Genomic DNA, 27,658 nt, shown 5'->3' with positions numbered 1-27,658 from the left:
TCAAGTGTATGATAAAAAGAAAAACCTTAAGGTTTTTATTATTCCAATGACATGTACTGAATTCCATTTACAATGCTTTAAACTGAAATGAGTCAGTCTTTCTGGTCATTTCATCTTCCATATATGTGAGGGCGGTCAATCTTCCATGCATTAGAGATACACGGTGATTTATTGTGTAGGCAGTTTACTTTATCCTCTACAAACATTCGGTTTGGGGGAAAATGTTATTAGAGCCAGAAAACACTTTGGCAATTTCCGTGAGAGATGCTGAGTGCAGGATAGTGGAAGCAAATCATGTACCTAAACCAAGAACATCTGCGGGTATATAGTCAGCACATGAAACCAGGCCCCCTCCGGCCCATGGAAAAACCTCCCTCCATGGAACCGGTCCCTGGTACTCAAAAGATTGGGGGCCTCTAATCGAGCACCAAGCTTGAGAAAAGCATAGCAAGGTCTCTCTCTAATTAAGCCATGAAAATGTAGTGCTGGATTTAAACTATTAGAACCTAAGAGGGAACTGCACTGTTATATTTGGACTTGGCATGGGCACTCACTTTGTGTTTGTTGGCTTCTCCTTATAAAGGAATCACTCCTTTTCCAAAACTTGAATGGAAGAAAATGCTAATTTGAGCTACTATGTCAGAGGTCCGCAACCCCACTCCCCCGGCAGTGATGAAATGTAAAACTTGTTACTACCGGTTCTGTGGGCGTGGCTTGGTGGTGGGGGTAATGTGACTGGGTGGGCGTGGCCATTTTTTAAAACTTTTAAAACCATTTTTTCTACAACCTTTGGCTGAAGAGGTTGTAAAAAATGCTTTTAAAGCCTCTGACGATCCCAGCTGAGCCGTCCGATCATCAGAGGCTTTTTTTTTTTTTACTTTTAAAAGCATTTTTTTGGCCAAAGAGGTTGTAGAAAAAATGCTTTTAAAAATTAAAAAAAAGCCTCTGATGATTGCGCGGCTCAGCTGGGCAAGGGTGGGGGGGCAGGGATTTTTGCTACCAGTTCTCCGAACCACCTGTCTCCAATCGCTACCAGATCGGGCGATCCAGTCCGAACCGGGAGCATTTCACCCCTGCCCCCCGGGCTGCAGGCCAGTACCAGGCCACTTCCCTTTCAGAACTGCCTGTGAAAGCGGGGGGGGGGGGGAAGTGCATGTATGCGTGCAGTCTACTTGTGTGAGCAGCGGGAGAGCATGCATACATACAAAGCTCCATTTGTGTGAGCGGCAGTGGTGTGTGCCTCCCACTTGCACAAATGGGGCTGCACGCACACATGCCCGCCTGCTGCTCGTGTAGAATACCATCCCCTCTCTCCCTACCGGTCCACAAAGCCATAAAGATTGGGGACCCCTGCACTGCGTTACAGATAATCCTCAACTTACAACCATTCATTTAGCGACTGTTCAAAGTTACAACAGCACTGAAAAAAGTGATTTGTGACCGATCCCTGCATTTAACAACCATTGCAGCATCGCCTTAGTGACGTGATCAAAATTCAGGCACTTGGCAACTGGCATGTATTTACAAAGGTTGCAGCAGTGGTGAAATCTAAAATTTGTTACTACCGGTTCTGTGGGCAGGGCTTGGTGGGGGGGGGGTAATGTAAATTGAGGACCCAGTTTGTGGGGGCAATAGGATGACTTTGTATACAAAAGTATGAAGGCTATTGCTTAACACATTGTAAGCCGCCCTGAGTCTCCGGAGAAGGGCGGCATATAAATCAAATTAAAAAAAAAAAAAAGTGACTGGGTGGACGTGGCCAATTTTTTTTTCTTTTAAAACCATTTTTTCTACAACCTCTTCGGCAAAGAGGCTGTAAAAAAATGCTTTCAAAAGGCTCTGATGATCCAAGCTGAGTTGCCTGATCGGCAGAGACTTTTTTTCTTTTAAAAGCCTCTGCCGATCAGGCAACTCAACTGGGATCATCAGAGCCTTTTGAAAGCATTTTTTTACAACTTTGCCAAAGAGGTTGTAGAAAAAATGGTTTTAAAAGTCTTTGACGATCCCAGCTGAGCCGCACGATCATCAGAGGCTTTTTATTTACTTTTAAAAGCATTTTTTTTGGCTGAAGAGGTTGTAGAAAAAATGCTTTTAAAAATTAAAAGAAAAAGCCTCTGATGATTGTGCGGCTCAGCTGGGCATGGGGGGGGGGGCAGGGATTTTTTCCTACCGGTTCTCCGAACCACCCGCCTCCATCGCTATCGGATAGGGTGATCCGGTCCGAAGCGGAAGCATTTCACCCCTGGGTTGTAGCAATCCGAGGTGATATCATCACCATTTGTGACTTTCCCAGACAGCTTCTGACAAAGTCAATCCAGAAAGCTGAATTCAATTAATGACTGCCTGATTCTCTTAATTGCAGTGATTCACTTAACAACCATGGCAAGAAAAAATATCATAAAATTGGGTGTGACTCACTAACAACTGCCTTGGCAATGGAAATTCAGGTCATAATTATGGTCGTAAGTCAAGGATTACCTGCAAACCCCCCCCCATGTGTCTTTAACTCAAAACAGTTGAAGAGCCCTTTTCCTGAGCCCTTTCTGCCAGGGTGCAAGCCTTGGAAAAGGCAGAGCTTGTTTAAAGGATCAGCGAGGGGAAAGAGGATGCCCATGAAGATTCAGTACACTGTTTTGCTTCAGATCTGAACCCCATGCCCTTCCAAGGACAAACAATTACTTGAAATGGCTTCATTCAAGCCTGAAACAAGGATCCTTATCTAGCTATACCATAGTCAAGTGTTTGGGAAACTTTTGCCAGGTTTGTTTATTCATCAAATTTACATTTATTGACTGCCCAACTCCAGTGGACTCCCCAATTTGAACTTTATAATTTTCCAAGGAAAGAGCGAACTTCACCAATCTGTTGTTGAATCGGAATATTGTCCTGGAATTCTTATCTGAGCGATGTAATTATACCCGACTACCTGTAAAAGGGCAAATGCTTGGGTGGAAAAGCAGGTTGTCCTGCTCCAGTGGCCTCTTCCTCCTTCAAGATGTAGGAGGGGATTGTGCTTCCAAGGACTGGCTAGGCAACATTATTCCTTCCACATAGTCACTGTGGGAAGCCCTGGTCCTAAGAAAGGGCTCTAGGGGTACTTGACGTTGGAAGGTCTCAGTGGTAAAATAATAAACCAGAGGATCTAGGGCAGCATTCACACAGGACAGGAGCAGGACATATTTGTACGCCAGATCTAATGAAGGCGTTTGATTCAACCACGGTACAAGATAGCATAGTACTGTCAAATGGTAGGGTAAGAAGCAACCCAGAAAGATGGCCACATTCGTTACTACCATTAATCTGATCTTGGATATATTGATCAGCTCCATCTCCACGCTTACGCTCCGGTGGAAAACATGGAGGAGACTATAGGAGGAAGTTACCATGACAGCCAATGTAATGGCATAGCATAGCACCATAGTACTGGAAATACCAACGTTCGTGATATAGTGAGGATGTTCATCAAAACAGAGAGTGCTGTTTTTGGAAGTATTCTTGCCAGCAAAGTATGTGGGAATGGTTCCCCCAATACTCAAGGTCCATATACCTACACAGATGTACTTGGCTTGTCTGCGTATGGCCTGTGACCACAAGCTGAGTGGAAAGCGCACAGCCATCCAACGGTCTGAACTGATGCAAGTCAGAAAGAAGATGCTGCCATACATGTTAACCAAGAGCAGCAGGCCTCCCATTTCACATGTGGTTTGAGATAGCTGGGGTTGCCAGCCATAGTAGTATATCCTCAGAGGCATTGACGCCAACAGCAGAAGATCGCAGACTGCTAGGTTCTTCATGTAGACGGTGGTGATGGAGCGGACAACATCTCTGAAGATAAAAATGTACAGAGCTGTAGAGTTCAGTAGGAGGCCTATCATAAAGATTAGTGAGTAGCTGCTGGCAAAGACCAGATCATGTACCCTGGCACAGTTGTGGCACTTGCTGGAATTCATCTTTAAATGTCTAGCAGCAGATCCACACTTGGCAGTCTTTTAAAATTTCATATATCCTGGCTAGCAGGAACCAGGTGACGCCTTCCTCCTAGTTAAAAAAAAAAAAAAATAGACATTTGCAATTTATATTTGTGAGACTACAGTTGCCAGGGTCAGATATTTATTTTTCATATACTCTCTGTGTGAGGCACTTTACAAAGTTCCATAAAATATATCATTGCCCCTAGGGTTTCAGTCTAAAGTTCCATACAAGCAGATCTTTCCTGACTTATAAATATTAGGGTTTTTTTTCTCATTCTGCCTGCTTAAATCCAGTCTATTTAAAGCTAAGCTCCCTGTAACCTTACTTATGTAACAATATTGGGGCTCAGTGGTAGGTTTCAAATTTTTTTACTATTGGTTCTGTGGGTGTGGCTTGGGGGCATGGCATGGCTTGGTGGGAGTGGCTTGGTGGGCATGGCAGGGGAAGGATACTGTAAAAATCTCCATTCCTATCCCACTCCTGGGGGAAGGATATTGCAAAATATCCATTCCCACCCCACTCTGGGGCCAACCAGTGTGGTATTTGCTGGTTCTCCGAACTACTCAAAATTTCCGCTACTGGTTCTCCAGAACTGGTCAGAACCTGCTGAAACCCTTGCACCAAGGAGCCTTGGTAGTACAGTGGTTTAAAGCACCCTGTTATTAAGTCCAGCTGCCTGCAATTACAGCAGGTTCGAATCTCGCCAGGCTCAAGGTTGACTCAGCCTTCCATCCTTTCTAAGGTAGGTAAATTGAGGACCCAGTTGTGGGGGCAATAAGCTGACTTTGTATAAATATACAAAAGGATGAAGGCTATTGCTTAACACATTGTAAGCCGCCCTGAGTCTCCGGAGGAGGGCGGCATATAAATCAAATTAAAAAAAAAACAAAACCCACCTCTGCTGGGGCTAAGGATAATCAATTTTGTGCAATTTATGAAAAATTCAACTGAGGTTTCAAGGTGGAACTCTTGTTCCAAAATAATGGTTTTTCTTAGTCATTCCCCCACTGCACTTTTTAGGCTTTACTTCTGAAACCTGAACAGTCTTTGGATTCCTTAAAACAAACCCTCTAAACTTCACCAATCAGACAGGAAGCTGTGGCGTTGTAAATGGAAATTTAGCTAACTGCCATTAGATTTTAAGGGCAAAGTTCAGCTTAGTTCAGCATAGACCAAATCTTTCTGCTGCAGAATGGTGCAGAGGAAGAAGTTAGCCAGAGGTGGCATTTAACATAGCAAGGAAGGAAGGAGAGGAAAAAGAAAGTGAATAGTTAAAGAAATTTAACTATTAGGAAGCAGCAGTAAACAATAAATATTCATATAGTCTGACAAAGAATCAGAGGCCAATCTAAGTTTATGGTCCCTGATCTATAAAGCAGGGAGAAGCCAAGGAAATGCCTGGTTTTAGTTCTATCTCATGAAAGCAGTAAAACTTACATATTCTGGGGCTGAGATCTTGCAAAGGGACCTGGACACCCACACATTGCAGCCAGAATTTCTCAGTGGGTAACTAGATCAGAAACATCTGAATTCTTTAGCTGATGTAGAATATGCCAAGAAGTTTCTTGCAAAGATGCAACAGAAGAAGGTAATGGGGTTTAACTGCTACAGCCCCATTAAGTTGGCTAGCCAATTGGTCCATAATATTTGGTGCAGCTTTTCAAAACAGCCATATGTTTTGGGTGCCATTGCATGACTTTTAATTTTAAAACTTATCGGTTTTCACTTCATATGTTCAGGTAGAAACTGGTTAGAAAATTGGTTTGATTTATAAGCCCTCAGTTACCACCCCAGGTGTTGTATATTATTGTAAGTTAAAGCATTCAGTTTATAGTGAACAAATTTGATGGGCATTTCAAGTTTAAACAACATTTCAGGTTTTTAAGAAGAGATCAGACAGCCATTTGTCTGGAATGGTATAGGGCAGTAATAGTTAACCTTTTCTGGACTGAGTGGCCAAAGCGCGTGCACGCACGCGCAATGCGCAATGCGCGGCCAAACCCCCAAAATGCACTGCGCACGTGGCCATGCATGCCCCCTCCCCCTGCACATGCATGCCCCCACACGCTCCCTACCCTCCCACATATGCGCGCATAACACCCCCGCATGCCCCACCCCGTACATGTACGTGTGCCCCCCCACATGCCCCCCCTGCGCATGTGCATGTGGCCTTAATGTGAATAAAATAGGAATCATACAGAGTCAGCTACATGAACTCTAAAGGTCCCTCTCTATTCACATTATTATAAGAGAGAAACGTGCTGGTTGGAGATTACATTAAAATCATTAATGGTAATATATCTTCTGATGAGGCCTAGGTGTCACGGAAGGACAGCCATATGGAAAACATCTGAGTGACCTCACTGTGAATGACACAAACACATACATAGGAAACAAAGAGTTACTTATTACCTCTTATTACCCAAGGACAGCAATAAATCTCCCATTAGCAACTACAACACTTAAGGAAAAGTTGTGTAGCTAAGATAATCTTATAAACTAGAAACTAATGGTTTAGTAATTAGGAAGTGTGTCAATTATCATATAACAAATGTATGTTAACCATATATGGAAAAATGCATGAGCTCACCGAATCCTTTGTCTTAGATATGTATAAAAACAGTTGTATCAGAGCTCTTTCCTGGTTCAAAGTTTCAGGTACAAATCTGGCTCTGAACCTTGCGCAATAAACTGACTCTGGCTGACCCAGGAATGTTGTTCAGTCTCAATTTTTCCACAACAGCCTCCTGTGCACATCATGGCCGCCCACACATGCACACGCAGCCCCCCACATGCAGCCCCCCACGCATGTGCGGCAGAGACCCAAAGACCAGCTGACTGGTGGGAGGTGCGTGTGCATGGGTGGAGGAGCTGAACTGGGGCAATGGCTCACATGCCCACAGAGAGGACACTACATGCCACCTCTGGCATGCGTGCCATAGGTTTGCCATCATGGGTATAGGGTCTTCTGCTTGAGCAGAGAGTTGGACTAGATAGAAGACCTCCAAGGTCCCTTCCAACTCTATATTCTGTTAACATGTGTGGAAATGTAGGAGATGAAAGAAGGATAAATATTTACCCATATGTAACTGTTTTGCAGATATAAGGAAATTCTCAAATCAGTGCAGTTCCCTATATTTGCTTTTAGAAAGGATCTTCCACCATGCAGTTAAATAAGGTTAAAGAAGATAAAGAAGATTTTAATCTTCTTGATTCATCATATGCTAATCCTGTTTTAAAATCCTTTTCTCATTACTTGGTAATCTTAGGGATGAAAACCGTTTTAAAATGGAAAGGGCTTCTGGCTGTTGATTGCTAAGTCAAATGTACCACCTTCAAGTCCTATAGGCCTCTGAACCTGTGCAGCTTTAGTCCACATCCATGTGATTTATTTTAAAAATAAATAATGCCTGTTTTAAGTCCTAATATATCCAACCTAAATTCTCCCTTTTCACAGAGAAAAATGATGACTCAGTAGCAAAGCTCGCCAATTAACCCAACTGGCCAATTTGACCCGTGACACTTGGGGGTTATTTCCTAGTTTAATTATACTGAAACCGAGGGAAAGGTTTAGATTTGGTTTGCCACTAAAGCTGTGCCGATATGATATGCTCATTAAAGAAGACATTTGAGAAGGAGCCAAGTCACAGAGTTCTGATTTAGTTAGTCGGAGTCTTAACAGAAACATTACATTATGGTTTCTAATTGGTTAGATGCAGTCACAAAAAGTTAACCTGTAAAATAATCCCTAGAGCAGAGTTCCTAACTTTGTATAGTGTGAACATGCTTGGAGTAAAACAAGGGTGGCACCTGCAAATGCTGAAGTAGGTAGTAATGACATAATGCAACTTATATAGTTCCGTTCAGTGTTATGATACAGTACAGATACTCCTTGACTTACCACCACAATTATGCCCAAAATTTCTGTTGCTAAGTGAGACAGTTGTTAATTCAATTTTGCCCCATTTTACAATCTTTCTTGCCACAGTTGTTAAGTGAAACATTGCAGTTAGTAACACAGTTGTTAAGTGAATCTGGCTTCCCATTGACTTTGCTTGTCAGAAGGTTGCAAAAGATGATCACATGACCCCGGGACACTGCAACCGTCATAAATGTGAGTCAGGTGCCAAGCATCTGAATTTTGGTCATGTGACCATGGGGATGCTGCAACACTCGTAAATGTGAGAAACGGTCATAAGCCATTGTCTTCAAGTCCTTGACTGTTGCAAGTTGAGGACTTTCTGTATATCATTACATTATTTGGGTTATGTTGCTAAGAAACACGTCATCGTTCTGTTTTGCTGTTGCAAGCAATTGTGGCTTGTAACAGATGCTTCTCCCAATGGTGCTTTTTCAAGAGGCAATGTGACTTTCTGGTTTTTCTTTGAAGAGGTTTTGCTTCTCATTCAAGAAGCTTCTTCAGCTCTGAGAAGCGAAACATTTTCAAAGAAAAACCAGAAAGTCCAGTTGCCGCTTGAAAAAGCACCTTTGGGACAACCATGACTTGGATGTCTGAGAATCTCCATAGAAACAGATGCCTATGTTCTGTGTTATGGTTGCACCAAAATACGCCAAAATTAATAGCCATTCTTGCTATGACTGAAATACTGCAGGTGCTGCCGATATAATTGAGAAAAAGAAAGCTTAGATCAGATCTTGTGAAGTTGATGAAAACATGCAGAAAAATTAAAGAGATAAGATAGTGTGAAACATCTAGTTTACAGGAAGTCCTCCACTTATAGTACATCTACAACTGGGACCAGAAATTTAGTTGATAAGCAAGGTCAGGGTGTCAAACTCAGGGACCCAGGGACCACTCTGGAAACAGCGAAGGACCGGCCTGTGGTGCCTCTGCCAGCAAAAACGGAGCTCGGGAGGGTTGCGTGCAGCTCTGTTTTTGCTGGCAGAGGGTTGCAGGATGCCGTTGCAGCCAAAAATGGAGTTTGGGAGCCCATTTTCGCTGGCAGAGCACTCGGCCCACCCCCGACATGAGTGACTTCGAGCTGGCCACGCCTACTCCGGCCACCCGCACCCTAGCCCCCCGAAGTCAAACAGAACCCTGATGTGGCCCTCAATGAAATCAAGTCTGACACCCCTGAGCAAGGTGGTTCTTAAGTGACTCACACCCAATTTTATGACCTTTTTTCCATGGCTGTTAGTGTTAAGCTATTCACTGCAGTTGTTAAATGAATCACACAATCATTAAGCAAGTCCAACTTCCCCCATTGAGTTTGCTTGTTGGAAGTTGGCTGGGAAGGTCACAAATGGTGATTACATGACCCCAGGACATGCCAACCATCATAAATGCTAGTTAACAGAGCCCAAATTTTGATCACATGGGGATGCTGTAACACGCAGGGCGTGTCAAATTTTTCAACTTACAATTTCCAAACATTAGGGGTGCTAAAAAGTTGTGAACTGCCTTGGGGATCATAAAGATATTTTGGTTACTTTAATATAATGTAGATGTGCTTGGTAAGTAACTACATAAATATCACAGCTTTTAAACATTTTGTTTGTTTCTTTTGACAAGTCTTAAGTGCAAGTAAATGATCGAATTGATCTGGGCAAGCCATAAGGAGAGAAACAATGAATTCTTCCTAAATCCAATCAGCCTGTAGTTCACAACTTGCATTTATCAACATGCTGTGGCTATGTCTTATAGCAAGGGTGTCAAACTCGATTTCTTTGAGGGCCGCATCAGGGTTGTGTTTGACCACGGGGTGGGTGGGTGCAGTGAGCGTGGCCAGCTTGACATCACTTGTGTCGGGGGCACCTGTGGTGGCCCGAGATCTCTGCCAATGAAAATGGGCTCCTGAGCTTGGTTTTCAGCTGCAACAGCCTCCTGCAACCCTCTGCCAGCGAAAACGGAGCTAGTTTTCTCTGACAGAGGCACCAAGGGCCAGTCCTTCGCTGTTTCCAGGCAGCCGCACGGCTACATCTAAGCACCCTGCAGGCCAGATCCAGGCCCTGAGCCTTGAGTTTGACACCCCTGTTTTATAGCAATGCAATTATTAAGACTTGTTGCACAGTCAGCCAGATGTTTAAGTTGAATTTGGCATTTTTATCCACCTATTATTATTATTGGTAATTCATGATTAAATTCACAAATTCTGTTGGAAGCATAATCATTCAAATCCTAACCGATGTCCTAACCAGGGGTGGGTTCTACTTACCTTTACCACCGGTTCGCATTGCTCCCGCACGCTTGCTTCACTCGTGCATGCGCACGCTCTTCTGTGCATGCGCAGATCACGTATGATGACATCCGGGTCAGTGGGCGGAGCCTCCTGCCGGTTTTACTACCAGTTCTTGCAAACCGGCCCAAACCAGGGGCAACCCACCACTAGTCCTAACCTATTAACGTAACATCTGAAAATACAGGCAGTTCCTAACAGAATGTCTTTTTTGTAGAATTATGGTATTCAGGTCCAATGTGTTCAAAATTTCCAAATATCGAAGGAATCCTTTAGGTATTTCTCTGAAAGCTGCAATCATGATTGGTATAACAGTGCATTTCTTTTCTGTAAGCATTCAATTGTGTGAATAATTCACACAAGAATATACAACAAAATTGAGGAATGTCTAAGTAACACACAATTTGGTTTCAGAAACAATCTTGGTACACGAGATGCCCTATTCAGCATTCAAGTTCTTGTACAGCACTGTACAGATGTCCATCACATGTGCTTCATCGATTTTGAAAAAGCATTTGATAAAATAAGACACAGCAAACTCCGGGTGCCGTCAGCTAGACAGTGTCGGCTGGCGACCCCCAGGGGTAGAGCGCACCCACCCTTTGGAATCAACTTCCCCTGGGGCTCCGGTTGGCTCCTGACCTTCGCACCTTCCGCCGCGAATTAAAAACATGGTTGTTTACATTGCCCAGCCTGGACTGAGTAGCTTTTTAGATTTGGGGGTTTTTAATATAAATTATATATTATGTATTTTATACTTTTAACTTGTTGTTTTATTGTTGTGAGCTGCCCTGAGTCCTCGGAGATAGGGCGGCATATAAATTTTATTAAATAAAATAAAATAAATAAATAAACTATTACAAATCCTGAAACAAGTGGGACTAGATGACAAAGACATCCGAATCATAAAGAATCTATATTGGCATCAGGTAGCAAATGTGAGACTAAGCCAAAAATACTCAGATGATGCAGAAATACGAAGAAGGGTCAGACAGGGCTGTATACTGTCTCCGCTGTTATTTAATATCTACTCTGAGTCAATTTTCAATGAAGCACTGGAAAACATTGATGCCGGCCTCAAAGTAAATGGTGTTCAGATCAACAATTTAAGATATGCTGATGATAAAGTTCTGCTTGCCAGTAAGCATGAAGATTGTCAGCTCCTCATCAACAGTCTCAGAAATATCTGAAAAATATGGCTTGAAGCTTAACACCTCAAAAACCAAGATCATGGTGGTCAGCAAACAACCCATTAATTTACCACTGATAAATTCAGAAGGAATACCATTAGAAAAAGTTGAAAGGATCACGTACCTCAGTTTTAATTTACATGAAAGCTGGGACATGATCAGTGAAGTTAAGACAAGGATAGAGAAAGCTCGAACAGCATTCTTCAAAGTGAAAAAGGTCTTCTGCAGTTACGACATAAGCCTAAAACAGAAAATCAGGCTTATCAGATGTTACATTTTTTCTATCCTGCTCTACGGAGTAGAGAGTTGGTTTCTGACAGAAAACCACTTGAAGAAACTAGAAACATTTGAAATGTGGATTTACAGACAACTGTTACGTATAAGCTGGGTTAACAAAATCACAAATGAGGAGGTGGGAAAGCAAAGGGAAATAATCCAAGCCATTAAAAAACAAAAGTTAGAATATTTTGGACATGTGATGCGACACCCAGAAAAATACGGCATCCTTCACTTAATCCTTCAGGGAAAGATTGAAGACAAATGAGGTCCAGGCAGAAGAAGAACATCATGGCTTCAAAACCTAAGGGGCTGGTTTGGACAAAACTCAGCAGCACTTTTTCATACGGCTGTTGACAAAAATAGGATTGCCAACATGATTGCCAACATCCGATGACGGATATGGCACAAGAAGAAGAAGAAGCATTCAACTTCAATCTACAAGTCTTGGTATTTTTTATTTTTTTTTCCAAATTACATTTTTTCCCTCAATCCTAGCATCATTCGTTATAAGTAACATCAATGAATCAGGCTTTGTTTTCAATAACTTGTATAGGCATGGTATGAACAAGGAGCCTGTCTTTTTGGATTTTAAAATCCATAAGAGCTCATCCATTTTTCAAAAACCTCTCAACATGATGGTCCCAGTGGTTCTTGCTATATTCAAATCCAAATTGTGGGAACTTGGGTCATGATGCTTCTTGTAATCAGTTTATGTAATTTGGGTGCAGCCACTGTTCGGATGGTTAGTTGTTTCACCCTTTTTACCACAAAGGCGACATTTGCCTTTATTTCTTACATGCCCAATGTTCACTTTCATGGAATTAGTCAATAGAGCTTGTCCTTGAGCTGCGAAAATAACCCGTTCAGTTTCTTTCTTTTACACTGATATTAACCAACCTCTTATGCGCTTTTTATTGACTTTTCAGTGTATTGATCATCCATTGGCTTGTCCTTCCACTTAACAAATTGGTTATCAATTGTTTCATTTCTATATTCAACCTTGATTGAACTGATTCTGTATTCAGCAATGACTGAAGTGATTGAAGTAAGCCATACAGAAAGAAGCAGAATAAATTCTGCCTAAATCTAGAATTCTACTCCTTTAAGCAGTCTGTGTAGTAGATCCAAGCCTGCACCCCTTCCCTGTGACTCTTATTTTTTCCTCGCATTATACATAATTAGAGCTATCATTTTGCTAGAAAAGGAGAAAAGCCTGACTCCATTTTTGCCTCTGTCATGCATAATCTTATCTCATATCCCAACCTTCCCTTATCTTTAAATTAGAAGGTTTAATCTTTCTTGGAATTAAAAATATAAAAATACTATAGTTACTATACACTTTTCTGTATCTTTCCCAGCTGTGCTAGATATTTTTTTCATAATTAGTCATTGCTTTATTTCTGGGTTGTTTAGCCAAAGGCTGACATGTCAGTTAACCACCATTACTTACTCTGAGATAGTTTGTTCCTCAGATACTTTAATTTTTCATGACGAATCACTGGAAAATCCTTCTCCAACGTTCAAGAGTTTCCTGGATCAAGTCACTGATATTTTCCCTATTCAGCTATATACTGGATTCAACTAATATTAGAATTCTAGGGCAGAGCAAGATATTTTGAGCTAACTTTCTTTGACCCCAATAGTGCCTATGAGTCAGAAATCTCCAGCTGGCTCACACATCACAATATACAGTCGAATACAATTTCTGCAATGTAATTACAGAAGAGCATGTAATATTAGCTATAACTAATGCAATTACAACACAACGGCATAATAACATATAATATTAACAATAGCATGGCATAATATGAGTAGATCTGCATAACATGCTAAGACAGTAGTTTGGTTTTGAACATCAATGCTATATCACAAATTCCTCAATTCCATTTTATCTTAGATTTAGAGCATTGGAAAAAGACAGCCAGTCATTTCTGAAGTAGACTGTCAAAAAGGCCCAGTCTTAATCTTTTTTTCTGAGCAATTCTGCAACCCTATTTTGGGAGCCGTATTAGCTGGCTTAACCCCTGATTTATTTCTGGGAGAAAAGCTAATTTCTGATGCTCCCTCATATCCTTCAATAGCCCCTACTTTCTTTGCATAGAACCGCTCAGGACGGAAATGTCTATGGAGATTATCCATCATCCATGGTGATTGTCTCAGTTGAACTGAAGAAACTTCTTGAATGAGAAACAAAACATTTTCAAGGAAAAAAACAAGAAAAACCAATTGACTTTTGAAAAGCATATTTGGGGACACTCAAGGTAATCTGTCTGAAATTTGTTATAGATAATCTGCACCATTTGGATTGCTACTTCTAAACATTTCATCTCACTCTATTTCAACTTGAAAAAGTTATGGTATTACATCTCTGATTATGAAGGAACGGGGAGGGAGAAAAAACATTTAAGAATAACCATTATAATCCAAGATATCTGTTTCTTTCTATTTAACACGGAGTGACTGTATACCTCAGGGTGGGAAATTAATCTATGGATCTTCAACCGAGCAACCTCTCCTCCATGTATTCCCTTATTCAGGTCTATTTCCTTCTCTCTTTCCAAAGAACTTACTCACAGAGATTCACATCCTGGAATGACTGGTCATAAGAGCAAGGAGCTGCTTGAAGAGATCACCTGCCTGTATGTCTTCAGCACAATCATCTTCCTTCCTGCTGTTTAAAATTTAAAGCTGAAGAAAACCACACTCCACTTCCTATGATACCAACCCCATTTCACAAGTCATCTCAGTATTTGCACAGCTTCACGCTGCCAAGTGAGTTATATTTTTCAAAACATGTTCTGTAAACTATTCACTGGTGGGGGACAGTAAAAGATCTCCAGGTTGAAACTCTGCAATGGCATCCAGTTAAAACCATTCTGTTAATAGGGAATGATTCTTTCTTCAAGACGAACCTTAAGAGTGACATAAGCTTTTCTAGATGATTTACAAACCCTCATCCTAGACAAGAATCTATCTTCAAATATTCAATGGCTGAATTTGCACAACCTGGTTTCTAAACCCAATGTTATGCTAAATCCACCAAGTCTGATGTGGGCATAGGGGGATGCCACAATGTGCATGACACAACTCTGCCTCTTTTGTATGTCTTATGTGATTGTCAGGTGCAAAGGAGCAGGATAAGGGGTGAAATCCAGCAGGTTCTGACAGGTTCTGGAGAACCGGTAGCAGAAATTTTGAGCAGTTCGGAGAACCAGCAGTGGAAATTTTGAGTAGTTCAGAGAACCAGCAAATACTTCCTCTGACTGACCCCAGAGTGGGGTGGGAATGGAGATTTTGCAATATCCTTCCCCCAGGAGTGGGGAGGGAATGGGGATTTTGCCGTATCCTTTCCCTGCCACTCCCACCAAGCCACGCCCACAGAACCGGTAGTAAAAAAATTTAGATTTCACCACTGAGCAGGACTATACATTAAATTGCAATTCAGAAAGATTTACTGCTTAAACTTATACACAAGAATCTAGTCAACTCTAGTTCACATCTGAATTGGTGCCAGATAAGGGTCAGTGAAATTCAAGAAAGGCTGGACTTGAATAGTTTGTGGCAATGTAAAGGTTCTAAGTTGATGATACATTTAACTCTGACACGTAGCTCTGCCTCCACTTCTCCTATAGTCATTATTTGTAAGCACACAAGGGGCAGAATTTGCACCGTGACTTTATGATGCATTTTAGTCGTTTTGATGAAATTTCAAATCACCTATGAATCACGTATTAACTAAGGTGAAAATTAACTATGCTTAACACGTTAGACAAATACAGCATGACACATGTAAACGTACTGTTTTTAAATAACTTTATTAGATTTTAAAATCAAGAGATAAAAACTAACAAGAGCAAATTATAAAGGTGGGATATAAAATAAATATAGAAGATAGACAAAAAAAAGAATGAAAACAAAAGCAAAAGGCAGAAATAAAAAAATACAAAGAAGTGACATTTTTATTTTTCAACAGATATAAATGTACATTAACATTCAAAGTTTACAAGTTTATTCATTTTTCTATTATCTATTATTATTTCTAATTGTCAAAACCATATATCATAATATTATTTTCTGTTTCACAGAGGGAGTTACACAATTAAATGTATTACGAGAATGCAGCCATTACGCATTTGCTTAAAAGAGGATGTTGTCCGTTCACTTTCCATAGCATACTGTACTTTTGCCAGCAATCGGTTCCAAAGAAATCAGTTTGAGACATCAATCTACCTCATGGGTGGATAAAATGCAATGGGGCCTAAACAGCTAGAAATTAACTCAAGAACCTCAGAAAGATATTGATTTGCAGCATCTAATACATCACACCATCTCCCCGAACAATAGTTGCAACAACCATATGGATTTCTTAAATATTCTTATTAAGCTGTGAAATTTTCACCAACCTGTAAAAAAAAATATTTTCTTAAAATTTTAAAAAGGAAGTGTTTTTCCTCTTGTTATTGTTATTTAAACAACTGTCTCTTCCTTCTGCCTACAGGGATTGAATGCAAGCAGAGCGGTTTTTCAGAATCAACATTAAAGCAATTTACTATTAAAGCGCGAACTAAAAGATCCAGCCATAATTGTAATAGTCAGAAAAAGCAAATTAAAAATACACAGAATATTCAAAAAGCAAAACTATTTCCTGTCAAACTTGAGATATAGAATTTATTTATTATCTTATTCAAAGGGCATCCAAGATGTGGCCAGATGACAATAGGGACCTTGAAGTCATATTTTTCATAATCAAAAGCTACTAGATTTGGGCTGCAAAAATCTATAGCTTGCTAAACGGTAACAAAAGTATAGTGGCCCTACTATAGCCTGGTCTCTACCCATTTTAGGGGAAAACTCTCATTCATGAAAATTGTAAGCAATGCAGTAGGAAAAAAAATAACATACTATGATCAAAAACACAGTCTGAATTACTATCCCTGAAACTTTGGACCAACCGAAGTTTTTGGACTATTCTGGACTAATAGCAGTCCAAGATATAAATATATACAAAGTTAGGATACATTATAAGAACATGGACAATTGTGGCCAATCCATCTCACTCCAGGTCACTAATTTTATCAGCTGAAAATGTTGCTACATAAGGAGTTGCAGGAGACATGAGGATCCTTAGTCCGTTTGAAAGCAGCTTGATGCCTCTGTGCTGCAAAGCTGAGTTGATACAGAGTATATTCACAGCTCAAGCTGTGACGTAGCTGAAACTATTTCAGAGCTATGGTTTTCTTATCTGCAACCTATATGAAGCCTCTGGGGGAGATCGTCCGTGGTTTCGGAGTGAGGTATCATCAGTACGCTGATGATACTCAACTTTTTATATCCACCCCGAAACAACCCAGTGATGCCCTCGACGTGATGTCCTATGCCTGGAAGCGGTGTGGCTCTGGATGGGGAGGAACAGGCTTCAGCTCAACCCCGCCAAGACGGAGTGGCTGTGGGTACCGGCATCTCGGTTCCAATGGAATATTCCATCGTTGGTCATAGGGGGTAAGGTGTTGCCCCCTGTTGAAAGGGCGCGCAATTTAGGCATCCTCTGGATTCACAGTTGACTTTGGAAGACCATGTTGCGACCGTGACCAGGGGCGCATTTGCACAGATTCGTCTGGTATGCCAATTGCACCCCTACCTGGACCGTGATGACCTCCGTACAGTCACTCATATGCTCGTGACCTCCCGGATCAACTACTGCAACGCTCTCTACATGGGGCTGCCCATGAAGACCACTCGGAGGCTTCAGCTGGTGCAGAATGCGGCCGCGCGGGTAGTGATGGGAGTGTCCGAACACTCTCATGTTACACCCCTCCTGCACGACCTGCATTGGCTACCGGTTGCCCTCCGGGTGAGATTCAAGGTGCTGGTTATCACCTATAAAGCCCTACATGGCTTAGGCCCGGGGTACCTGATGGACCATCTGCGGCCAGCGACAGCTCCCCATCGCCCAGTGCGTTCCCACAGGGAGGGCCTCCTTGGAGTGCCGTCGGCCAGGCAGTGTCGTCTGGCGACTCCTAGGGAACGGGCTTTCTCTGTGGGCGCACCTACCTTCTGGAATCAACTCCCCCTGGGTCTCCGGGTGGCCCCTGACCTGCGCTCTTTCCACTGTGACCTTAAGACATGGTTATTTCGTCAGGCCGGATTGGACTGAAGGGGTTTTTAAGGGGAGTTTTAATGGTTTTTAACATTTAACATTGATTTTATCTGTTTTATTGCTATGAGCTGCCCTGAGTCCTTTCTGGAGAGAGGGCGGCATATAAGCTTAATTAATTAATAAAACCATTCTGCATCACCTTTCCTCCCCAGTCCTGAACTTTTGATTATCCTGTAAGCTTGATTCTCATTTTAAAACCTAGATGGAAGTGTCAAGCTGCTTGGTTTCCTTTGCCTTCTCTTTTTTATATATATACAGGACAGGGGTGGGTTCTGCTTACCTTTACTACCGGTTTGCGCATGCACAGAAGTGATTTGATGACATTGCGATCGGTGGGCGGAGCCTCCTGCTGGTTTTACTACCGGTTCTATAGAACCGGTGCGAACCGGGGGCAACAAGGAGGCACAAGGAGGTTTTTATTCTAGAGAACCTGCAGTTTGGAGTGGGTCTGTAGTTGTCAACCCTTTGAGGCAGACCAGATCAAGAAGCAGACACTGCAGGAAGTAATAATGCTACTTTATTGTTGTAGGATATATTAACAGGGAGAGCCAGTTTGATTGTAGTGGTTAAGGTTAAGAAATCAGGGGAGAATGAATTGTAGTCTTGCCAACTGTGTGACTTGGGGCTAGTTACTCTCTCTCAGCCCTAGGAAGCAATGGTAAACCACGTCTGAAAAATCCTGCCATGAAAACTGCAAGACTTCTCCAGAGCAAGACCCAATTGAACAGAAAAAATATATATTAAAAGAATTTTAAAAGTCTGCCCTTTTTAAGGACCAATAGGTCAAGGCAGGGCTGTACTCTGTCTCACACCTTCTATTTTCTCAGGGCTAATAAAGTTCCTTCTCTGGCAACTCTTTCTCCAGGACACAAATTTCTCTAAGATGATTTTCACCTCTTCTCCTCAGCTCAGTTTCACAGGAAGTGAAGACACTACTGTCTTCACTCATCTTCAAATTGCATTTAGGAAGTGAAAATGGAGCCAGGGTAGAAGGTCCTTTGATTTAGTCAAGACTGGAAATTACCATGACCAACATTACCAGAACTCACACAAGAGGGATAGTATTAAGGGTGCATGAAGTGTTAGATCTGCTTTATACTGCTTTGGTAAGACCACATTTGGATTAGCGTGTCCATTTTGGGCACCATAATATGAAAACAGTATTGCAACTCTGGAAAGAGTGCAGAGAAGAGCAATAAAGATAGTTGCTCTAAAACATCCAATGAATGGTTGCAGGAAGAAAGTATATTTAGTCTAATGAAGAGAAGGGCTGGAGTGACATGATAGTAGTCTTCCAATATTTGAGAGGCAGTCACAAAGAGGGGAATAATCTACGCTCCAAACCACCTGAGTGCAGGACAGGAAGTTAATGGATAGAAGGGACAGGAAGGGAGATCCAAACTGGAACTAACAAGAAATTTCCTTTCAAGAAAACAATTAATCAGTGCAACAGCTTGCCTCCATAAGTTATGGGTGCTCCATCACTGGAGATTTTTAACAAGAGATTGGACAGCTATTTGCCTGGAACAGTATAGAGCAGTGATGGCTAACCTTTTTGCTATCGCGTGCCAGGAAGGGGGGGAGGGCGGAGGAGGTTCGCGTGCACGTGTGACCACACCCATAATTCTATGCACCCCGCCCCATGCATGCGACCTCCCTTCCCCCCGCTCCTAGCACACGATGGCCCGGTAGGCCCGTTTTTCTTTCTCACCTGGCTCCAGATCCTCTCTATGCATCTGGGGAGGGTGAAAACAGCCTTCCCCACAGGCCTGAAACGGCCCGTTTCCCAACTTCTGGTTGGACAGGAAGTGACTTTTTTGCTGTCCCCAGCCTCCAGAGACTCCGACGCGTGTGCACCGGAGCTGAGCTGGTGTGCCAGGCAACATGGCTCCACGTGCCGCCTGTGGCATGCTTGCCATAGGTTCGCCATCACAGGTATAGAGTCTCCTGCTTAAGCAGGAGGTTGAACTAGAAGACCTCCCAAGGTCCCTTCCAACTCTGGTATTCTGTATTCAGATCTGGACATTTCTTTTAGACATCTCTTATAGAGGCCAACATAGAATGCAAGCAACATTATTAACGTCTTTTGCATGTATAATTTTTAAATGATTTTTACCTGTAAATCATTTTTTTACATGATTTACAGGTGCACGTGAAGAGCATGCATGAAGAGAACTGGTAGTAAAGCCAGTTGGAACCCACCACTGAACTGAACCAAATGGATATTTGGTTGGACAGTGGCATATAAATTTAATAAATATATAAAATAACAATGCAAAGCAAAGGAATGTTAGTAACAAGGAAAGGGGGTAGATGGAGATGAAGAAAGCTATAGGAAATAAGAAGGGAGAAACCAGGCAGATAACAAGAATAGATATATCAGACAGAATAACACAATAAACTCTGATATTCTTAATATAAACTTTGTGTTTGTAGTCCCACCTTAATTACTCACTACCTCTGACTTTTGATTTGCATAAACCTACAGAAGTTGCATTCCATCTCCCTTAGGATTGCTGGTGCAGCCTCCAGAATCATAATAAACATGACTTGTATTCTATTCAACTTCTATGAAATGGATGCTCGGGTCTCAATGATTAAACAAGCCCAAAAAAGGGATTTTCTTCTAAAATCTATACCGTGATAACTATCTACAGTACCCCATGTCTTACAAGCAAAAGCAAAATGGTTTCTTACTTCTATGAAGTTTTTGAACTACATTTACAAACAAGTAAACTCTTCTAGAAAAGATGTCTCTAGTGCCTATCTTTAAAAATCCTAGTGAACACTAGATGGCAGTAAGGAGATACCAAAAATTCTCTGCTGCCATCAAATGGTTATACAGATTTATTACTGTAAAAGCTATTTGGTCTTTCTGGACTATCTCTGCTACTTTGCCAATCTTTTCACTACGCCAATGTTTCTTAACCTTAGCGGCTTTAAGATATGTGGACTTCAACTCTCAGAATTCGCCAGCCAGCATGGGAATTCTGGGAGTTTAAGTCCACATATCTTAAAGTTGCTGAAGTTGGGAAATACTGCACTGCCCCTTTTGGATGTCACCTCAGAAAGCTTTTTTTAAGAAAAGAAATGGTGGCAAAACCAAATTGGCTGACGTATGGTAAAATTTTATCTTTTAATTCTGGTGACCAAATACTAAAGCCAAGGGAAGAACTTGAATCAGAAGGTTACGCTTGCCATTGATTTACTTATCAGCAACTGAAAGAGGTTCAAATTGGATAAAAAGTTATGGTTATGCTATGGATTTGACTTTGTTAAAAATGAATTGGAACTTTCATTATGTGGCAACGATGAACATATTATTGCTAAGATTTACAAAATGTTATTGAAATTGAATTTGGAATAGGAACATGTAAAAACATTGTATGATTCAGTGGGAATTTTTGATATAATATGATGCTTGAACAATGGGAAAATATGTGGACGAAGGGTTTAAAATTTACATTAAATTATAATCTAAAAGAGAATTTCTATAAGATGATGTATCATTGGTATTTAACACTAGATAAGTTATCTAAGATGTATAAAGGCATGTCAAATGAATGTTGGAAGTATAAAAATAAAGAAGGGACTTTTTATCATTTATGATAGACATGTGATAAAGCAAAAAAAATTTCTGGAGTATGATTCATATTTTAATACAGAAAATGGAGATAAAAACGAAACCAGAACTTTTCTTTTTGGGTCTAATGGAAAAAGAACTGGAGAAAAAAAAAAGGAATTTTGTTACTATATATGTTGACAGCAGCAAGACTATTGTATGTGCAAAAATGGAAGGCCACTTTGATTCCTACCATGGAAGAATGGTTGCAGAAGTTGATGGAGTTCATGAAATGGCAAAATTGACTACTTTGATTAAAGAAAAGAACATAAATACTTTTGATTCCACATGGAAACCGCTTCTGAACTTCGTGCTTGATGTAGAAAAGAATGAAACTCTGACTTTGGGTTTTACAGATTAGATTGATAGATCTTTATGGAAATGACTTATTCATAGTATTATAGAAAAGCAAAACGCTGTGATTTGATGCCTTATTTTACTCTAACAGAGTCAGAAGTCAATGCTTCTTTTTCTTTTCCCCCCCTATCTTTCCTCACTTCCTTTCCCCTCCCTCCTCAGTGCTTTTCTATTTACTTTTGTATTTTGTATTTAATAATACTCTACAACTTAACAAAAATGTTTTTTTAAAGAGAGAAATACTGCCCTACCGTACATCAATAGCTCAAGCAATCCATGTGGAGATGCATGCTGCTTTCAGATGTATCTATCATCTCTTCTGTTGCAATATAAAACGGATTGTCTCACCTTACTTCAGACCCTGTTCAGAATTTTTGCCTTGTGGGGGCAATTCAGGACTTGGAAGCCTGGCAGTGTCACACAACCCCTTTGTGCCAAGTCAGCCTGTGTGCCACGGTTCATGCGCCGCACCAGGTTCTTCTCAAAGAGCAATGGATGGTAAGCACCCAGTGTGCAGGCATCATCAGAGAAATCCTGGTAATAGTGGCACCGATGGGATTGCCGTTGAGATGGTAGGAATTCATACACATGGACAAGTTCGCATAAGGACATCATTAGCACTGTTCCTAAAGATTGAGCAGAGAATGAGAGAGATAAGGAAATAAAGTGACTAGTACACAAGGAACTCCAGGGCTGGGAACTTCATTGCCAAGATAACATAAGAGTTCTGTCAGTTATGGCAGTCTCTTTATGTGGTTTGAAATATTGATGAGAGATCCTGTGAGCATATGCAGAATGACTCTTTCATTGGCTAAAGAGGCAGCTGTAGAATCCAGTGCTTATTAAAAAGATGAATCCAAGGTTATCCCCTGCAAGCTCCAGTCCTTTTGTTGATATGTACAGTATCGTGACCAATATACAAAAGGGATGCTGTAGGGTGTTGCACAGAGATGGGTTTCAGCAGGTTCTGACCAGTTCTGGAGAACCAGTAATGGAAATTTTGAGTAGTTCGGAGAACCAGTAGTAAAAATTCTGACTGGCCCCGCCCCCATCTATTCTCTGCCTCCCGAGTCCCAGCTGATCGGGAGGAAATGGGGATTTTGCAGTAACCTTTCCATGGATTGGGGAGGGAATGGAGTTTTTACAGTATCCTTCTCCTGCCCCACCCACCAAGCCACGCCCACAGAAGTAGTAAAAAAATTTGAAAAATTGAAACCCACCACTGGTGTGGCACCAACATGATGCTGCTTTCACCATTTGAATCCTATCCCATGCTGTTCTGCCCCAGCTCCGGACCCCAAAGAATGCATCACACACAAAGTCCGTTCAAACCTTAATTTACTGAATAAACCAGTCTTTTACAACAATGGCTGTTAATTAATTGCATTAACAGCTGCCAAGAATTCAAAGAATAACTGAAAACTTACTATGATTGGCAGAATGCCCAGAAGCAATTTGCAGGAAGCTGATAAGATAAGCAAGACAAGACACGAAGGTATTTGAATGAAGTTGTTCCCTGCAAATTGCTTCAGTCGGCGTTCCTCCTTAAATAGGCTAAGGGAGTGGCCAATTAGCCCCAAGCCCTACTCTCAAGGAGACCTCCTCCTGAGGAGCCACTCCTGCCTTTTGGCAGCTCTGCGTGCCTGTGCATCGAGAATAGGCTCCTCCTCTTCGTCCTCTTCACTTAAGGGAGCTTCTGGAGGTTCTGAAGGCCCTGGCTGAATTCCCACCTCTGGCACCACATCTTCTCCAGCCTCCTCATTATCCGACTCGAGTGCCAGCTGCACAGGCTACTGGCGCAGCACCACACCAGCCTCCTCACTGTCTGAATCAGCTACTAGCTGCACAGGCTGCATACGGGCCACAACACATGCTGATGCCTCTGATTAGCTTAGTGCACACAGTGTGCTGGACTAGATCAAAAGTGGGTTAGATTCAGCTACATGTGGAATCTAGCAATAGAGGTGAATTACTATATAAAGTTAATTTGTTTGGATATAATTAAGGCCAGCAGATCTTAGCAATTAAAAATCCTTGCAACCTCTAGATGGCAGCAAAAATATAAAAGTTGTCTCTGTTTGCTGCCTCTAATGGTCATCTGGATTTTTGCAATTTGAATCTGGTAATCTTAGACTGGCATATTATGTAAATATAGCAACTGTGTTTTGTTAACCCAGATATAAAGTGTTATGTGAACTCAGAATAACAGAGTTGGAAATGGTCTTCTAGCCCAACCCCCTGGGACCCCCATCAGGAAACCCTATACCTCCAGTGATAGAGAACCCACAACTTCTGAAGGCAAGTCATTCCACTGGTTAATTGTTCTCACTGTTAGGAAATTTCTCCTTAGTTCTAGGTGGCTTCTCTCTTTGATTAGTTTCCATCCATTGTTTCTTGTCTTGCCTTCTGGTGCTTTGGAAAGTAGGTTGACTCCCTCTTCTTTGTGGCAGCCCCTCAAATATTGGAACACTGCTATCATGTCATCCCTGGTCCTCCTTTTCATTACATTAGACATACCCATTTCAACTACTGACATTAAATAATTTCAGGTTTACCCCCAATTTCCCCCAAATTGTAATTAGCAAAAAAAGTTTCTTGGGACTAAGGAAGGAATGCCTTCCATTTGAGCCACACAATCTCACTCTAGGAAGTCAATAGGACAAGCCTCTTGGCGGTTACACAATCTGGTTTTTGGTTCAGTAAGTTTGATCAAAATGAAGCATGGGACAAGGAATGCAAAATAATAACTTTATGGCCACACGTATAAAGAGAGCGATTATTTTGAAACAGCAAGTGTAGAAAGCCGTTGCAAGCAAATACAAAGGATGTAGCAGTTGGGGCTACAGAGAATAGGATAGGTTGAAGAATTTCCTTTCTTACTTACCCAGCAGGCCTGAAGATGGAGGATTGCGCTGCACTTGCTCATCTGCCCCTTCCTGCACCAGCTCCCAGAGCTCCCACTGTAGCCGTGGATGCAATAGATGGAATAGCTGCCAAGGTCTTTTGGCCCGCAAGGTACGGAAGGGTTCAAAGAGGGGATAATCAGGAGACTTGTACCACTGGGAATGAAAAAGACAAATCTCTCAGGATAGGATAGACTAGACTAGGAAGTAAAAAGAAAAAGGAACATACTACCATATGTGATGGTCCTGTCCTGAGGTTCGAAAATATTGGCTAAAAATTAAAGATTGGCATATGAAGGGCACCAAATATCTAGTACTACACAAATTAACTGCTGCCAGGATTGCCTATGCTCAATGTTGGAAACAGCCATGTACACCTGCAGAGAAACTGTTCATACAAAACATCATGAACTGCGCAGAAATGGACAAATTAACTGAGTTACTTTGATAAAGTTTAAAGTTTGAGTTTAAAAGATAGAGACATCGATATTTTACAATGTGTGGGAACAGTGGTATAACTGGATAGAATGGAGATAGATTGAAGATAGATAGTTATTAAGTACAAGTAATTGATAAAATAAGAATGTAAATATGCACAATTTAAGTTTTGTAAATAATGCACGAATTATTGTCACAAGAAAAACACCTCAATTAGCTGTTGTTGAATGAAATAATTTTTTATGTTTTTAATGTAATAAAAGTTTATTACATTATTTTTATAAAAATAAGTGTTTATAAAAAAAAGAATCATAAGGTACAACACTTAATGATAGTCCTAGGGAACAAATAAGCAATCAAATCATATTAGGAAACAGTCAATATAAATCTTAAGGATACCAGCAACAAGGTTACAGTCATACAGTCATAAGTGGGAGGAGATGGGCGATAGGAACGATGAGAAGATTATCACTGCCTAGCCAACCCCACAGACCAAAGTTATGCTTCATCTCCAAGTTTCCCCAAATTCAGTAGAGAGTTTCAGCAGCTCATAACAATGTAATGGCTGCAACTGCACCACACTATTAACCTAGTTACTGAATTAACTGAATTTCTTGGTGGGTTTACTTATTACCACAGTTGAGCTCAACATTTCCATTGCTAAGCAAGACAATTGTTTTTTTTTAACAGTTTATTTATACATTTTCTCTTTACATACATAAGTGTTTTGTGAACAGCATATTGTCTGGATCAATTTGCTTAGATAATAGTACTTTTCCAGTTCCTAATTTCTACCTCTATTACCCAACCATTGATAAAACAAGTCCCATGTTTGAAAATATTCTACATCTTCTTTTTCTTTGATGTTTAATGTCAATCTATCCATTTCTGCACAGTATTTTTTTAATTACATCTTCTTCTGTAGGCGTTTCTTCATTTTTCCAGTGCTGTGCAAATACAATTCTTTGCTGCTGTCAAAACATGCAATATTAAATATATATTCCCTTTATCATACTTTTCTGGTACTATACTATACCTAACAGAAATATTTCTGGTTTATAATCTATATGCTGCTTAACATTTTTTCTAACCATGTATGTATTTTTGTCCAATTTTTTTTTTTTTGCTTTTGCACATGTCTACCACATGTGGTAATACATGCCCGGTAAGCAAGACAATTGTTAAAGTGAATTTTGAGCCCTTTCATGACCGTTGTTAAGTGAATCACTGCAGTTGTTAACTTAGTAACACGGTTGTTAAATGAATCTGGCTTCCTCATTGACTTTGCTTGCCAGAAGGTTGCAAAAGGTAATCGCATGCTCCCAGGATACTGCAACCGTCACAAATACATGTTAGTTGCCAAGCATCCAAATTTTGATCACGTGACCATGGGGATGCTGCAATGGTTATAAGTGTGAAAAACCCTCATAAATCATTTTTTTTTCAGTTAAATTCGAACAGTCACTTAAATGAATGGTTATAAGTCAAGGACTATGTGGGCTGAAATTTAGCCCAACCAAATTGTCACTGCGTTTTTTTATTTACCAGCTGAGCTCTTATTTCTGGACTATCAGACTTTCCGTAGCGTGCCAAGAATTGTTATCAGTAAGCTAAACTGCGCATGTCCACCCCACATTCTTCACACACTTTCCTTTGTTCTCTTGCCAGAAGGTCCGGCTGCTGAGAAAGCAGCTGGCACGAACTTTATTTCAAAATATAACTTATTAGATCAGTTAGGTGTTTTATTTTCTTTATAACAAATAAATGAGTTTTCTTAGAAAATATCTTCGGGTTTTGTTTTCTTAAAGTATACTTGCAAGGAAAAGTCTCAATCCACCCCTCGTAATCAGGTGCGATTATCCCAAAAGCAGAATGGAATTAATTAACGCCCTGACACAAATGGCCTGACTTCACAAAGCATCATAGTTTCCACAAAACAACCCTCCTACTAAATTTAGCATGTTTTTCAACAATGAAAGTTTTCTAGTTCTTTCCTGCAAGTGGAGAGAGTGAATTTGCAGAGGACTTTTGAGGACATCTCAAAAGCACAAGGGAATGGGGAAGGCTTTCTCTGCAGGAATACCCCTTTTCATTCTGACTGAACCCCATTTGGTTTTAGAAAGAGTTGACACACCTCTTTAATTTAGCTTTTTCAATATCATTTTGATAGTTTTAACTTAGAGATTTTTGAGATCTTCAATTGAATTATGTCTATATGACACACTGAGTTAAAAAATAATAATAAATGATACATGCCGCTTTTATACCCTGTTTCCCTGAAAATAAGACATCCCCTGATAAAAAGCCCAATCGGGCTTTTGAGCGCATGTGCTAAAATAAGCCTCCCCCTGAAAATAAGCCCTCCCCGAAAATATTTAACTACAGAGCTGGAAATCAGGTAAGACGACAAGAGGAGCCCCATCTTGTTCCACGTGCCCCAAAATAATAAGACCTTCCCGAAAATAAGGCCAAGCGCTTATATTGGGGTTCAAAAAATATAAGACAGGGTCTTATTTTCAGGGAAACACGGTATCCTCTATCTA

General features: G+C 40.9%; 2 protein-coding genes across 5 annotated transcripts in view; both read right to left on the bottom strand.

The window, feature by feature from the left end:
* Positions 1 to 2,748: 2,748 nt before the first annotated feature.
* Positions 2,749 to 14,294, bottom strand: LOC117667759 (lysophosphatidic acid receptor 6-like). The gene is made up of 3 exons (XM_034421357.3): positions 14,213 to 14,294; positions 11,484 to 11,600; positions 2,749 to 4,038 (listed from the first exon to the last, which is right to left on the bottom strand). The coding sequence occupies exon 3, from the start codon at positions 3,948 to 3,950 to the stop codon at positions 2,991 to 2,993; it is 960 nt and encodes a 319-aa protein (XP_034277248.2). The 5' UTR covers positions 3,951 to 4,038; positions 11,484 to 11,600; positions 14,213 to 14,294; the 3' UTR covers positions 2,749 to 2,990.
* A 1,140-nt stretch (positions 14,295 to 15,434) lies between these two features.
* The window catches only part of LOC117667611 (beta-galactoside alpha-2,6-sialyltransferase 1-like), a 37,514-nt gene continuing 25,290 nt past the window's right edge, over positions 15,435 to 27,658 (bottom strand). For 2 of the 4 annotated variants that reach the window (XR_015731611.1, XM_034421090.3), the window contains exons 5-7: positions 24,659 to 24,833; positions 22,123 to 22,400; positions 15,435 to 16,041 (exon numbers count right to left, since the gene is read on the bottom strand). Coding sequence is in view for 3 of the 4 variants with exons in the window: in XM_034421090.3 (XP_034276981.1) it covers positions 22,129 to 22,400; positions 24,659 to 24,833 (447 nt within the window). In the remaining variant the exon portion in view is untranslated. Of the gene's footprint in view, positions 16,042 to 21,984; positions 22,401 to 24,658; positions 24,834 to 27,658 lie in introns of those variants that run through there. The other 2 variants (XM_034421089.3, XM_034421091.3) reach the window with 1 other exon arrangement.

The sequence above is a fragment of the Pantherophis guttatus genome, chromosome 1 (genome assembly GCF_059756535.1).
Source record: "Pantherophis guttatus breed Tessera chromosome 1, ASM5975653v1, whole genome shotgun sequence".
NCBI lineage: Eukaryota > Metazoa > Chordata > Lepidosauria > Squamata > Colubridae > Pantherophis > Pantherophis guttatus.
The sequence above is the reverse complement of the archived record's forward strand: the minus strand, read 5'-3'. Positions and strand labels throughout refer to the sequence as shown.

Coding starts and splice junctions, on each gene's coding strand:
- LOC117667759 (XM_034421357.3), bottom strand. CDS start 3,950: ATGAATTCCAGCAAGTGCCACAACTGTGCCAGGGTACATGATCTGGTC.